Raw genomic sequence first — 15,919 nt, 5'->3', positions numbered from 1 at the left:
AGAACAGTTCTGTTCTGCTACTGGGATCTGGAGATGTAAGGGAACCAGCTGATCTTTCAGGATCCCAGATATGGGAATCATAGAATCATAGAATCAAGCAGGTTGGAAGAGACCTCCAAGCTCATCTAATACAACCTAGCACCCAGCCCTGTCCAATCAACCAGACCATGGCACTAAGTGCCTCATCCAGGCTTTGCTTCAACACCTCCAGGGACTCCAGCACCTACCTGGGCAGCCCATTCCAGTGCAATCACTCTCTCTGGCAAGAAATCCCTCCTGACATCTAGGAAATGCAGCCTCAGCTTCTCCAGAACTGACTTGTGGCTTCCAGCCCTTTCCCCAGCTGTTACCAGCTTTCTGGCTCTTCTGCTTCCACTCCTTTGGCAGCAAATGGAGCTGGGAAGCCGGAGGGACTCGTTTCGCTCCCAGAGAGGTAGGGCTGTGCTCCCAGGCAGCCAGGGGGCAGCGAGGGGCAGCAGTGCTTCTCCTGAGGAATGAGCCTGCCTGCTTTGGTGGAAGGCTGGTGGAGTGGAGATCGTTTGGAGGCAGTATCAGGATGCCTGGGGTTAGAGATGGCTGACTGCCTGGTTATGGGATACCTTTGAGAAGCAAGCAGGGAGCTGAGGCTGACGGAAGGAAGCAGTCATGTTTTCAGCTCTGCTTCTCTATGCTGATCTGCTCAGACAGATACTGCAGAGCTGAGTGCTCCCTGCAAGGCAGAAGCAGAAGTTTCCTCACTTTCTTGTGTTCCACCAACTAAAGATTAGAGCAGTCTTCTAAAACTCTGCACTTCCAGCCCAGGAAGCTTGACACTGGATCGCCCTGGGGGGGTTTGGGTCTCAAACAGAAGCTGTAGAGCTGCTGTCAGTAAACATATGCCAGAGCCCTGTGAGTCCTGGAGAAGGGGGTTATTTTTGTACCCTCTCCACCTCCTGAAATGAATAATTGAGTGGAACATCTGACCAAAGTCCTTCTGTCTGTGGGGGTTTTGTATCTGTTTTGTTTTCAGCTTACTGGGGTCCACAGAAACACAGCCTCGGGTATGACACATACAGAGCACAAATTCTCTTACAGTGGAAGTGCCTGGAATGCAGAGAAGCATCACAGCACTGCTGCCAGGCCACACTTTGTTAAACTCATGTGAGGGCTCTTGGTTGGACCTTTGCCTTGCAGGCAGGAGAGTAGTTTGTGAACAGGGCACCTGGAGTTAGCTGAAAAGCAGGGCAAGTACCTACCTGAGTTTGACAGCTGCTTCTTTCCAGTGGGTGTTTAGCTCTTCAGGTACAAGAGAAAGGCTTGAAAATGTAAGTGTGTTGGCAAAACTTAACTAAGTGGTCACAGTGTGGTGAGATGGTCACAGTAGTGGTGACACACTGGCACAGGTTGGAGGGAATCCAGAGGAAGCCACCAAGATGCTCAAAGGGCTGCAGCAGCTCTGCTATGAGGACAGGCTACAAGAGTTGGGGCTGTGCAGCCTGGGGAAGAGAAGGTTTGGGGGAGACCTTGGAGTGGCCTTGCAGTATCTGGAGGGGGCTACAGGAGGGCTGGGGAAGAACTATTGACAAGGTCTGGTAATGACAGGATGAGGAGGAATGGGTTTGAACTGGCAGAGAGGAGATTCAAACTGGATGTTAGCAAAGGGATCTTTGCAGTGAGGGTGGTGAGACACTGGCACAGGTTGCCCAGGGAGGTTGTGGAGCACAGAATCACCCAATGTAATCTTTGATGATCTTTGATCACATTGGGTGATTCTGTGCCCTCCCTGGAGGTGTTCAGCACCAGGTTGGATGAGGCCTTGAGCAGCCTGTTCTAGTGGGAGGTTTCCCTGCCTATGGCTGGAGGTTGGAACTGGCTGAGCTTTGAGGTCCCTTCCAACCTAACCCATTTTATGATATGATTCTATGAATATTTAGAACCTTTAGGGAGGTATTTGAGATACATTTGCAGTATACTGAGATGTACCTACCTGAAAGGAGGTTGTAATGAGCTGGGGGTTGGTCACTTCTCCAGAGCAACTAACGATGGGGCAAGAGGAGGTGGCTTAAAATTGCACCAGGGGATATTTAGGGTGGATATTAGCAAAACTTTCTTTGCTGCAAGAGTGGTCAGGCATTGGAACGGGCTGCCCAGGGAGGTGCTGGAGTCCCCATCCCTGGAGGTCTAAAAAAACCCATGTAAACATGGCAATTTGGGACATGGTTCAGGGGACATGGTGGTGTTGGCTTGATGGTTGGACTCAGTAGTCTTAGAGTCCTTCTCCAACTGAGACATGGGGTGGTTTGGGTGTTACCCACTCCCCCACTCTTATGAGATCACCCAGACTAGAGTCAGCCAAGCTGGCAGTTAAGGAATGAAGCTTTGTAGTCACAGCTGAGCACAATGCACAACCAGAGAGTTACAGTATCTACAGCTACAGACAAGTTAAAGGTAACACAGAAACACAACAGCCCTCCCAGAAATCAGAGTCCCCAGGAGGGCTCCCAACCACCCTTCCACCCTCTTTCCACCCTTCTACCTTATCCCAGAGTCTGCCTTATGTGCAAGGTGAGTTGGGAGGATCAGCAAGGGGGGTTAGAAGCAGAAGGATTAGTTGCAAAGCAGAAGTCCAGGGAGAAAGCACAGACACCAGCTGCGACAGAGACCCACACTGTTATCTGTGTTTGTGTTCTTGTTTTTACCATCTCAGCAAGCCTGTGAGCGAAGCAGACATCAGCACTGTTTCCTTTTCACAGCCTGTAATCTAATTCTTCTCACTAAATATTCCAGTTTGCCTCAAACTAGCAGAAAGGCTTCCATGGTTCTATGAATCATAACAATTCATGGTCAGAAGTCACTCTTTAACAAACCAACTTCGCTCTCGTACGTCTCTTCAGCAGGTTCTAGCTGTATATCCCGACACTGCTGGTTGTGACTGTCACATTCATCAGTGGAAACACATTCCCTGGTTTGCAGTCCTAGCTTGTATTTCTTCTCTTATTTTCCCTGCACCAGATTTCTGCCTATTTGCCAAGGAAATTCATTTAAATACTCGAGTCCTTATCCTTCTGCTTACGAACAGAAATCTGTGTCGTCCTTTGAAGTGTCTTTTGCCTTGGATGGCCCTCAGCAATGTCAAAAGCAATTATCTGTCAGTTATAAGAGATGATTTTGGAAAGTGCCTATAAAAATTAAAATAGATGTTTCTCTGCACTGTACCAAAGTCTGCAGCCACTCAAAGCTCAGAGTGCTCCCAAACAAAGCCGCGCCGAACCGCTGCGCCGTGATGGAATAAACGCTGACAGTTTGAGATGTCACTGTGCAAGTGCCTTGAGAAATTCCATTTACTGAAAATAATTCACATACATGTTTGAAACATTCAGGCCTATGGTAATTAATTTTCAGCTGAATTGATTTCTGTATGCAAATTGCTCAGAGTAATTATGCAGAGAGGGAGCATGCAAAAGAGAGAGACTTAAATATCAGAGCTTGTTAATCGAAGACATGTTCTCCCTTAGACTTGGAGGAGGGCTAACACCAATTTTCTCCCTAATGAAGCAGAATGATTTATGCCAAGATTTGCAGGAGCAGCATAAAAAAAATGTTGGTAATGATTTGGAATTGATTGGGTGGGGGTGGTGTGATCTGTTATTAAATAACATTTTAAAAGCAGAAGTATTGACAATGTCAGAAGAAATGTTACCCTTGGCTCCGATAGCAACATAGTCTTAGCCACTCAGTGTGGCCACTGACCAGCCTTCAAAAGGAGAGGAGAAACCTTCTGAGTGGCTGTCAAAGTCCATCTCAGACCTATTTGGGTGCCATAGAATCATAGAATCAGCCAGGTTGGAAGAGACCTCCAAGCTCATCCAGTCCAACCTAGCACCCAGCCCTATCCAGTCACCTAGACCATGGCACTAAGTGCCTCGTCCAGGCTTTGCTTGAACACTCATACAGGAGCAATGGAGTTGTTCCACTGGCTTAAGCTCCACTGACAGTCCAACCTCAGCACAACTCCAATGTGCACTGGTTGGAGTTTAGCTTTGGAGCATTTAAAACTGTCTTGTTTTCACAGAGGAGCAGAGCAGCCTTCACCTGAGTGCTCTTTCAGTGAACGTGCATGGCTGTGTTCACCCTAAGGTAGAAAGCCTGAATTCATCATCGGCTTTAAAGCCCAGCAGAAGCTCTTTAGTTTTATGGAGCAGTTTATGATCTACTTTGTTCAGCCCAAGCAGCATTTAGCTGTCATGTGTTAGCCCTCATTTGTTGAAAACATGCCCTTTACCTAGCAAAACATCAAGGGCAGAGCTTGTGGAGATTTCTGTTTCATTTCTCAGCTGCTGCATGGCTCCTACATGTTTGCTGTGGAATGGTTTTCATGGAAGGGTACAGGAGAACTCCTCCAAGCCACTGCTTAGCTGCTTTCATCACACTTTGCTGTTGGCTGTCGCCATGCCGTAAGTGGAGACAAGTTGCTGATTTGTAACATTGCCTCTTGGAGTTGAAGTTTGATATGAGCTTCCTTTAGAGCTTCATGAGAAAGTTGGGATTGTTCAGCCTGGAGAGGACTCCAGGGAGACCTTAGAGCAGCCTTCCAGTGCTGAAAGAGGGCTTACAGAAAAGATGGAGAGGGACTCCTCTCAGGCAATACAGTGATAGGACAAGGGGTAACAGTTATAAACTGGAAATTGATAGGCTTAGATTACCTGTTACAAAGAAATTCTTCACTGTGCAGGTGGTGAGACACTGGCACAGGTTGCCTGGAGAGATTGTGGATGCCCCATCCCTGGTGGTGTTCAAGGATGGGGCTTTCAGCAGCCTGCCCTGGTGGAAGGTGTCTCTTGCCCATGGCAGGGAGATTGGAACAAGATGATTTTTAAGGAACTAGGTGATCTTTAAGGTCCCTTCCTATCGAAGCCATTCTGGGAGTCATGCTGCATGGGGAGGAAGCCCAGTGAGGAGTCAGCTCTCTGCTCCTGTCTGCCTGGCCCTGCTTGGCACTCGCAGCTTTCTTATCCCCATGCCCCAGCTGCTGCCGTACACAGCCAGGAGCTGCCTGTGCTTCTTTACCTGAGGATTGCTGGAATCAAGGACTAGGCAATAATATTGAAATACACACCTATAATGTAATGCATCATTTAATTGAGAAGCTTTGTTTTATTATCAATCTCTTTTGCCTTAAAATATGCACTAGGAACTCTGTATTGCAGACAGCAGGTCTCATTTTCCAGTTCATCATACCTTTCTCAACAGATGTTCTTCTTTGCTCTTATAGTCAAAACAGTTCCAAGGGGATTGCATAAAAGCAACTGCTCTTGACATTTCATTATGCAGGAGTATTTTTGTCATTGAGTGATCATAGTAGTTATTGTCAGGCAGTTCTGAAAACAAAAGCCCCAGTGTTTACATAATGCCATTGCTGTTTGATTGTGTAGATTCTTTCAGCTCCACTAAACAGCCACGAGTTTGAAATTCCTCTCTTCCCCCAAACAAATGGTCATAAAAGCAGAATCAAGCTCATCAATCTTGCTGTGAACTAGTCATGCAGTTTCTGCAGGATTACACATCCTTGCTGCAAGACACTGGAAGGGTTTATTTGTCATTGCCCTTTTAAAGTCAAATGTGTGCAAAAGAAGTGTACTCTGTGGTGATTAACGCAGCGACCCACAGCTGCACCACAGAGAGCCACAGCCTTGCAGAGCCACTGCCATAGGCTGAACTGAGGAGTGTCCTGCAGGTCCTGAGTCTTCTTTCATAGTGAGGATACATAAAAGTATGAAAGGTAGTAGAAAAGTATCTCAAAGGCTGTGGTTAGGTCTTTGTCCAATGCTGATTGATGTTGCAAACTCACAGCCCTTGGTGAGCTGTGCATGGAGGAGAGGGGAAAGTATGCAGCTGGTGAGAGAACTTCTCTGGTCTGCTTGGTGGGGCTGGCAGGTGAAGGGATAGAATCATAGAATCAATCAGGTTGGAAGAGACCTCCAAGCTCATCCAGTCCAACCTAGCACCCAGCCCTGTCCAGTCAACCAGACCATGGCACTGAGTGCCTCATCCAGGCTTTTCTTAAACACCTCCAGGGACTCCCTGCCATTTTCCAATGCCAATCACTCTCTCTACCAACAACTTCCTCCTAACATCCAGCCTAGACCTCCCCTGGCACAGCTTGAGACTGTGTCCCCTTCTTCTGTTGCTGGTTGCCTGGCAGCAGAGCCCAACCCCACCTGGCTACAGCCTCCCTTCAGGTAGTTGTAGACAGCAATGAGCTCTGCCCTGAGCCTCCTCTTCTGCAGGCTGTACACCCCCAGCTCCCTCAGCCTCTCCTCACAGGGCTGTGCTCCAGGCCCCTCCCCAGCCTTGCTGCCCTTCTCTGGACACCTTCCAGCACCTCAACATCTCTCTGCAATGGAGGAGCCCAGAACTGGACACAGCACTCAAGGTGTGGCCTGACCAGTGCTGAGTGCAGAGGCAGAAGAACCTCCCTTGTGCTGCTGCCCACACTGCTCCTGAGCCAGCCCAGGATGCCATTGGCTTTCTTGGCCACCTGGGCACTGCTGCCTCATCTTCAGCTACTATCTACCAGTACCTCCAGATCCCTTTCTTCCTGGCTGCTCTGGATTTGGGATTCAATTGCTGTTTGCAATCCTTTTAGTATTGGAAAGAGATGTGACTATACCATTAGGAGGCTGTTAATGGTCTGATGCAATCCCTGGTGTTTATTGCTTATCAATTTTTCTGCTATCTCTGTGAGATAACCACCAAGATTTATGGTTGTAAGAGGGAGCTTAGCTTGCTATGCATAGTGAAAGCTTGACCAGAAAGAAGAAATGCAGGTCTTTTGTCTCCTAACAACACGAGTTCTGATTCTGCATCTCTGGCACGTGTCAGGATTTGGGTCACTGGGTGCACATGAAAGCCTTTCCCCTTTGCAGGGCAATCTGCTGACCTACAGAGCACAATTTCCCTACAAAAATGTGGATGCCAAAGAAGCAGAAGCTTATCCCATCTAAACACCTCTTCACTTGTGCTCTGCCAGGTAGGAAGAGACTTCCCAGCTCAGAGTGCCACAACAGCTGGTCAAAACTCAAATGTCAGCAGCAAAAGCATCGAGGTGGTGAGAGAGGGAGACTTTTGGGCCCAGATAAAAAGTTCTGCATTTTCTCAGGTTAAAAACCTTTTGGAAATGACTACACTAAGAAATGTGCAGTACTGTATCTCCCCAGCTCTCAGCCAGCTGTCTCCTGGGATGGATGCTGCCCTTGGAGACCAAGTGGGATCTGAACAACATGGAAAAAGCTCAGGACAGGGAGCTGTGAAGCTGGGCTCCCAAAGTGATAATAGGCAGGGTGGCTGAAGTGGGTTTGCATTGAAGAATTTAGGTTCATTTAGAACTTCTGATTCCAATAGTGGCTGGACTTACATCCTTCCAAAAGGTTTTGGACAATCTTCAGCCTCTGTCAGGTCAGATTAACTAACAGCATCGATTTCAGCGTGGGAAAGTGCTCAGATGTTAAGGCCAGGTTGAAGGTGGTTTTGTTGTTACTGTGCAGACAGACCTGAGTCACTGAGTGCAGAGCCTTTGGCACAGAAAAGGCTTGGCTGTAGCTTTCCTTTCCAGCTGATGAAATAACATCTTGATAATAAAAAAAACACCTTTTTTTTATCACTCCTCTTCCCACTTTCAGTTCTTGATTTGTGCTTTTGGGTTTGCATTTTGAAAGATTTCAGAGTGATCCCTCCAGGACAAAGAGAGCTGCAATGACAAATACGGTTGTTACGTTTCATCTTAGTCCCAGGGGTCTTTTCTGCTGCAGATGATGAGCATCTGCTCCCAGTCATGTAGAAATCTGATTAACAAAGCATGATCTTTGATTAGCATATTTCAGAAATTGTTTCTTATTATGAGCTCTCCTTAGGGCCTGTGTTGCTTAGCAGTAGAACAACCTTCCAAACTTCTTTAACATGTTCAGGAACTTCACAGACACTTAAATCCCTGCTTTGACCTTTTATCTGCGTGGGGATCATGCATTCTGCATAAGGGGAAGAAAAGGCTCAAGAAATAATAACCCATGTCATGGAGTTTTTCTGCTGTCTCTGACAAAGCCCCCAGCTTTGCTTGTAGTTAATAAACTTCCTTCTGCTGTTTTGAAGCTGCATAAGGGCTGTCTGTAATGAATAATAAACGGTGCTTCTATACTGCGTTCTGGTTGTGGAGCTGCCTGAGCTTTTCCACCATGAATGAAGTAATTCATCCAACACAAGATGGGTGAACACCTACCTTCCTTCCTTCCTTTTTTCTCTCTTTCTCTCTCTCTCTTTCCTTCTTTCTCTCCTTCCTTCCTTCCTTCCTTCCTTCCTTCCTTCCTTCCTTCCTTCCTTCCTTCCTTCCTTCCTTCCTTCCTTCCTTCCTTCCTTCCTTCCTTCCTTCCTTCCTTCCTTCCTTCCTTCCTTTTCTCTTTCTCCTTTTCTTCTTTCCTTGTTTCTCCCTTTCTCACTTTCCTCCTTCCTTCCTCCCTCACTCCCCTCCTTCCTCCCTCCCCTCCTTCCTCCCTCCCCTCCTCCCTCCCCTCCTCCCTCCCCTCCTCCCTCCCTCCCTTCCTTCCTTCCTTCCTTCCTTCCTTCCTTCCTTCCTTCCTTCCTTCCTTCCTTCCTTCCTTCCTTCCTTCCTTCCTTCCTTCCTTCCTTCCTTCCTTCCTTCCTTCCTTCCTTCCTTCCTTCCTTCTTTCCTCTCTCTCTCTCTCTTTCCCTCTCCCTTTCTGTGATGATAATGATGATGATCATTATTATATTCCTGCCATTATTATTCTTGTCAGATTTAAAGGCAAGATGCTGAGGTAGGGGGAAGTTGAGGGCTGATTTAAAAGGAAGTAGTGAGCAGAATTTCCACCCCTCTGTGCCAGACTGAAGAGCATTCAACAATGTTTTCCTTCTCTGACAATTTTTAACTGCAAAGTCTTTGAGAGTTGTGTTTCTTTTACCAGTAATGTACTGTGATGCTGTTTCAGAACATCCATGCTTCACAAGTCCATGCATTTTTGCTGCCTTAGAAGCCTTAAGGAGTCTCAATTAGAGTAAATTTTGCTAGGAAAAAAGTGCTAACTATTGAAACTGTGCATGATGGCACACAGAGCATATGGGCCTAAATCTCACTTCTCCTGTTTGTGCCAAACTAGCATTGACTTTCAAGGCTGAACTCACAGCCTGGCTGGTTGCAGGCTCTGTCTGATAGAGAACTGAGCGCAGGGCCAGAGAATGCTCTCCAGCAACGCTGGCAGCTATTAGCCCTGGGCTCCGAGCCAGTTTGTGCAACTGTTTCTGTTGGTGTAGCATTTAGAGTCAAGAATGTGTCACCAGCACAATCAGCCCCTGTGCATGTGCTCCAGCAAAGAGCAAAGCCAGCTGCAAGCGAGCAAAAGTTCTGCTCGTTGCACTGTTCGTGTGTGGATATGACCTTTGAATTGCATCAGCCCTTTGAACCTGTGAGCTGCTGACTCTTCATGCCCTAGGTGGTGCTGACTTGTTAAAGGCTTTGCAGGAGGAGGGGAGCTCACTTTGATTTACAGTTTAAAAAGCATAGAATGATAGAATCAAGCAGGTTGGAAGAGAGCTCCAAGCTCATCCAGCCCAACCTAGCACCCAGCCCTACCCAGTCAACCAGACCATGGCACTGCAAGAGTTCTGCTGAATTTCTTATCTCCTTCAACATCCTTCATCATTTCAGACACAAAACTTCACTAGGAAAAATAATGAAGCCAGATGCATGACCACTCTGAGGAGTTTATAATAGAATCATAGAATCAGCCAGGTGGGAAGAGACCTCCAAGCTCATCCAGCCCAACCTTACACCCAGCCCAGTCCAGTCAACCAGACCATGGCACTAAGTGCCCCAGCCAGGCTTGGCTTCAACACCTCCAGGCACAGAGACTCCAGCACCTCCCTGGGCAGCCCATTCCAATGCCAATCACTCTCTCTGCCAACAACTTCCTCCTAACATCCAGCCTAGACCTGCCCTGGCACAACTTGAGACTGTCTCCCCTTTTTCTGGTGCTGGCCTGGCAGCAGAGCCCAACCCCACCTGGCTACAGCCTCCCTTCAAGGAGCTGCAGACAGCAATGAGCTCTGCCCTGAGCCTCCTCTGCTGCAGGCTGCACACCCCCAGCTGCCTCAGAATATCTTGGTATGCAGATAGGTAAAGAAATGGTTGCTTGACACTTCAATCCTTGTTAAATATCTGTCTCAGGCTTTAACATGGTCTCCAGTGAGAGAGAAGTAAGAGGATTATGAATGTGTCTCACTTGTGTTCTGGGAAGGTGAGGAGCAGGGGCTGGCTCATTCTGATGCGTCTGTTAGTCTTAGAGAGGGCAGCTAAAGTTAACAGCAGAGCAGCCCCCAGAGCCTCTTCAGCCTTTGGCTGCTGGGTGGGACAGAGCCTGCCCCGTGGGATGCTGCCTGTGCTCTCCCGTGGCAGCTGGCTGGGGGCTATGTTGCTGTTCACGGTGCAGGGAGCAGATGGCTTTTGCTCCTTCCTTGCTCACTTCACCTTTTCTGTCCGTTTGAATGGATTTAAAAGCAAAAGCTTTTAATGCTTCTGGTTTGTTTTGATGTGTTCCCCCCGTCTTGCACCAAAGGCATTCCACTAAATCCATATGCACCAGTGAAGCTCAATTGTGCAGCACAAATGGGTAATGGGTGTTAATGTGGGAAGAGCTGTGGCATGGCTGTTTAAACCAACACTGAGCAGCTGCAGCGCTTCAGCACCGCGGGAGAGCCGCAGAGTTCTCGGCTTGTGGGAGGTGCATTTGCTGTCACAGCAGAGACGTTTGGTGCAGAGCAAACGGAAACTTCTCATGCTTCCAACAAGGGGCATTGTAGCCAGGTGGGGGGTGGCCTCTTCTCCCAGGCAACCAGCAATAGAACAAGGGGACACAGTCTCAAGTTGTGCCAGGGTAGGTATAGGCTGGATATTAGGAAGAAGTTCTTCACAGAGAGAGTGATTGGCATTGGAATGGGCTGCCCAGGGAGGTGGTGGAGGCACCGTCCCTGGGGGTCTTCAAGAAAAGACTGGATGAGGCACTCAGTGCCATGGTCTGGTTGATTGGTTAGGGCTGGGTGCTAGGTTGGACTGGATGAGCTTGGAGGTCTCTTCCAACCTGGTTGATTCTATGATTCTATGATTCTGTGATCCCCTCAAAGTTTCTCTGATCCTTTATGAAGCCTGAGGAGCTGAGTTGCCCTACTGTGTGATCAGAGCTTTACACAACCCCCAAAATGAACCTGAGAGTTGCTCATTTCCAAGGGTGGCCCATTTTGGCAAGAGGAAAAACAGGCTTTGAAGACGGGGGAAAGGAAGAGGGAGTCAAACCCACGGCAAAATAATGTCAAAGGAAAGCTTATCTAAAACTCATTCCTTAAACTGTGCTGAAATTTCTGTCTGTGGCTCTGTCTTGGGAAGGATTCACAGAACCATTTTCTGGGTATTTGTAACTCATCCTGGCAGCTCTCTCTTAGTGCTGGTCTTCAGAAGCATCCTTTTGTAAGAGAATGAATTTAGCTGGATAGCCTTTCCAATGGGGCTTGATTGCACAGCAGCATTCATGAGCCATTTTCCCGGGTGGGACCAGGGCTCTAATGGGAGCTGTATCAGCACAGCACTGAATTGCTCACTTTCCTTATTCCAAAGATTACCAAATCACCTCTTGTTTTAGGAAGCAGTCTGGAGAAACTTGGCAGGAGCAGACAGGCTTGCACACTGACAGCTCTGCCTGCTGAGTTCTGCAGGCACAAAGGCTGCTCCAGCGTCCTCTTACCTCTGTGAAGCCTCTGCCCCCACTGGAACACAAGCATAGAATTGTTTAGGTTGGAAAAGACCTTGAGTGCTGTGTCCAGTTCTGGGCCCCCTCCTGACCCCCAGCCCTCAGATAGTTACAAACATTTATTAAATCCCCTCTCAGTCTTCTGATCCACAACCTCCCTGGAGGTGTTCAAGGCCAGGTTGGATGAAGCCTTGAGTGACCTGTTCTAGTGGGAGGTGTCCCTGCCTATGGCAGGGGGTTGGAGCTGGCTGAGCTTTGAGGTCCCTTCCAACCTGAACCATTCTGTGGTTCTGTTTTTGCTCTGAGATAACATCTCCTCGTGCTCTCTGATCCCACTTCCAGCAGCACTGCTGCTGATATAAATTGTTGTATAAAAGCCCAGGATTATTTGATTGTTATTGCTGTTCTTCTGCTCAAGCATTTAAAGTACAGGAAAACGCTTATCTGTGAAAACTGAAATTAAATCCTACCCCAAAAAGGCTGCTGTACACTTCCTGTGGAGTCACAGTTATTAGCACTCTGCAATATGTCAGCTATTAGCCAGCTTCTAAAGCACCACTCAGATTGTTGCTTGGGAGTCTGTTTTGTTCCACCACGACCTCTCTGTGAAATAAACAGAAGTATGGATTGTTGTACCAAAGTATCATGTCTAGTATTAATGTGAGTGCCAAGTTAAACTCAGATTGCTGTTCCATTAGCAGAGGCTTTAACTCTCCATCCATCTTTCTTCTTAAACATCTCTACTTAACCATGCAAACCAGCAGCAGGGAGCAGAAGACGAGAGTGCATCGATTCCTTCAGCTGTGGGAGTGCTCATTCCTTCTAACCTGTTGTCATCTGTTAACCAGGAGATACCTTTCCATGTGCTTCTCACTTTCTTTTTATTGTCTGTTTTCTTTTGCAGCTCTTGATCCATCCAAAGACCCATGTTTGAAGGTGAAATGCAGCCCACACAAAGTGTGTGTCACTCATGACTACGAAACTGCCATTTGTGTCAGCCGCAAGCAGCTGGTGCACAGGTAAGGGAAGCTGATATTCCTGCAGAGTTTTCTCTCTTCATAGGCATCCAGTTTGAGGGGAAGATGTCAAATGAGAAAAAAAAGCCAAAAACATGGGGAAAAAATAATTTCAAACCATTCTTTTAAAGGTTAATTTGCATTTGTTTCCAATAATTAAGCAGAAGTCTAATTACTTATTGCTGAGGCTAGTCAAAAAGATGAACTGGAAGGTGGAGTGCAGAATGATGACACCGAGCTAGGAGCAGCTGTGGAGCTGTTGGAGGGTAGCAGAGCCCTGCAGAGGGACATGGCCAGGCTGGATGGGTGGGCAGAGGCCAGGGGGATGAGACTGAACAAGGCCAAGTGCAGGGTTCTACACTTTGGCCACAACAGCCCCAAGCAGTGCTACAGGCTGGGGACAGAGTGGCTGAGAGCAGCCAGGCAGAGAGGGCCCTAGGGGTGCTGGTAGAGAGTAGCTGAAGATGAGGCAGCAGTGCCCAGGTGGGCAGCAGAGCCAGTGGCATCCTGGGCTGGCTCAGGAGCAGTGTGGCCAGCAGGACAAGGGAGGTTCTTCTGCCCCTGTGCTCAGCACTGCTCAGGCTACACCTTGAGTGCTGTGTCCAGTTCTGGGCTCCTGAATTCCAGAGAGATGTTGAGGTGCTGGGAGGTGTCCAGAGAAGGGCAGCAAGGCTGGGGAGGGGCCTGGAGCACAGCCCTGTGAGGAGAGGCTGAGGGAGCTGGGGGTGTGCAGCCTGCAGCAGAGGAGGCTCAGGGCAGAGCTCATTGCTGTCTGCAGCTGCCTGCAGGGAGGCTGTAGCCAGGTGGGAAAAAAAGGAAAGGGAAAAAAGAAGCTATAACAGATTTGTAGTGCCAAGTTAGTGGCGTCCTGTGCAGGAGGCAGTGTGTTTAATCCTTCCTGCTCCGTATGGAGTGAGCCCTGGGAGGCTGTTAGGAGCATGCCTGCAGCACTTACATCCTAGCGGCGGTTTGTGGCGTGGTGCAGCTGAAACCTTCTGGTGAGGATGGATGTAAAGCATTTGCATTATATCATAGGCATGATGATATATAGGCAGAGATGTTGAGCCAAGTGCTTCCTGAGCTATTTACAGTAGTTAATGTCCCCACAGTGGCCAAAATAGTACAGTCATGGTGTGAAGGAGGAGCAGAAGAGCCTTTTGCTTCTCCCAGAGAGCAGGCTGTGTTTCATGTGATCTCACTGTGGTTCCTCCACTGCCTGCAGCTATTGCAGCTCACCTTTCAGTAGCACTGTGGCTGTGGAGATGAAAAGCACTGAAAGCTTCCATTGAAATTCTCCAATTTCCAGGAAGTTGTGTGATGCTGAAAGAACTACTGCTGATGTGTGATAGTGGCACATCTGTCCCCAAAATATCCATCCACCCCTGCCTCAGAGGGTGAGCCTGCCAATGAGGGGAGGAACTAGGCCAAGTTCTCTCCTGATTTCAATCAGTGCAGTGAGACCACTGAAGATTTTCATCTTTAGTCCTATCATATCCTGCTCATTTTTTCTGTGCCTGACCTGAATACCACCGCACATCTGACTCCAGTCATACTTAAGGCTGTGTAAATTAGGAGTCACAGGGTCACAGGATACTAGGGTTTGGAAGGAGTCATCCAGTCCAACCCCACTGACAGAGCAGGACCACACAGTCTAGCTCAGGTCACAGAGAAACACATCCAGACAGGCCTTGAAAGTCTCCAGGGAAGGAGACTCCACAGCCTGTCTAGGGAGCCTGTTCCAGGGCTCTGGGACCCTTGCAGTCAAGAAGTTCCCCCTTGCATTGAGGAGTAAACTGATTCCACAAGGTGGAGTTACAGCTATTGAAAAACAGTGAAAGCCTGAATGTATTTGTGAGGAATGTGATGGTTTGGGGGTCACCCACCCCCCACTCTTATGCATTCACCCAGACCAGACTCAGCCAGCTGGCAGTTAAGGATTGAAGCTTTGTGTTCACAGCTTAGCACAATGTGCAAGCAGAGAGTTACAACAGATCACAAATCTCTACAGCTATAGACAGAAATAGACAAGTTAAAGGTAATACAGGAACACAGCAACCCTCCCAGAAACCAGAGTCCTCAGGAAGGGCTCCCAACCACCCTTCCACCTTCTCCCCACCCCTCTACCTTATCCCAGAGTCTGCCTTGCATGCAAGGTGAGTTTGGAGGATCAGCAAGGGGGGTTAGAAGCAGAAGGATTAGTTGGGTTACACAGATCCAAGCAAAAGAGAAACACACTCTGACAGATAGACACTGTCTTATCTATGTCTGTGTCCTTCTATCCACCTCAGCAAGCCTATGAGTGCAGCAGACAGCAGCAGTGTTTCCTTTTCACAGCTATCATCTAATTCTTCTCATTAAAACATTCCAATTAGCCTCCAACCAGCATATGGAGTAAGAACCCCCAAACACCAGAGCACCACTGCAGCTGCTTTTGGGTGTGCTGAGAAGGATTTTCCATTTCATGCATCATTATCAGCTTGCTCTGGTGGCTTTACAAAGCCTGTAGGCTCAGCAAAAAGTAATCTGGAGAACAACATCTTGTGCTCTTGCTGAGGCTTCCAGGCTGAGCTGTGCTGATTTGCAGCAGCTGATTAACTGGGCTGCTGGAGAGCTGCAGCACAAGGAAGCTGCACTTTCCCAGCACAGTGTAGCTAACTTGGAAATCAGCAGTGCCAAGGCAGAGCCATTGCTCTTCAGTTTCCTTTCTGTTGGGGTTCATGCTTCTTAAACCACTGCAGGAATACAATAACTGCATAAAATTGAGTTAAATTGAAGCTTGTTTTTCAAATTGACTCAGGCCCTGGCCCTGTGATGGGTAACTCATCCTCTAAGACTTGCATTCTGATGCCTTCAGATGAATCTGCTCCCAGCTGGCAGCACGGCTGTCACGTAGCTCCCAGTGCTGTGCCCAGGACCTGCTGGCTGTGCCACCCCTGGCCCAGCTGGCTGGTAGGTCTAGGGCAGAGCTGCTCGCTGTGCTGGTAGCTGAGGGTTAGCTCAGGAGTGCCAGAGGAGCCTCCAGTCCTGTGACTAGGGGCAGCCTGGCCTCTGCTGCATGGCCTCCTCCTTCCCTCCTCACCTCTGGGGCCAGCTGTGAGCAGCTCCGGGTCTTAAAGG

At 48.3% G+C, this 15,919-nt stretch overlaps 1 protein-coding gene across 1 annotated transcript in view; it reads left to right on the top strand.

Annotated features, from left to right (window-relative positions):
- Window positions 1-15,919, top strand: part of SPOCK1 (SPARC (osteonectin), cwcv and kazal like domains proteoglycan 1) — a 374,224-nt gene that overhangs the window by 194,414 nt on the left and 163,891 nt on the right. Inside the window, exon 4 of the mRNA XM_064162166.1 lies at window positions 12,691-12,805. Within this exon, the coding sequence (XP_064018236.1) occupies window positions 12,691-12,805 (115 nt within the window). The remainder of the gene's footprint in view (window positions 1-12,690; window positions 12,806-15,919) is intronic.

This window comes from Pogoniulus pusillus, chromosome 22 (genome assembly GCF_015220805.1).
Source record: "Pogoniulus pusillus isolate bPogPus1 chromosome 22, bPogPus1.pri, whole genome shotgun sequence".
NCBI classification, from domain to species: Eukaryota; Metazoa; Chordata; class Aves; order Piciformes; family Lybiidae; genus Pogoniulus; species Pogoniulus pusillus.
The sequence above is the reverse complement of the archived record's forward strand: the minus strand, read 5'-3'. Positions and strand labels throughout refer to the sequence as shown.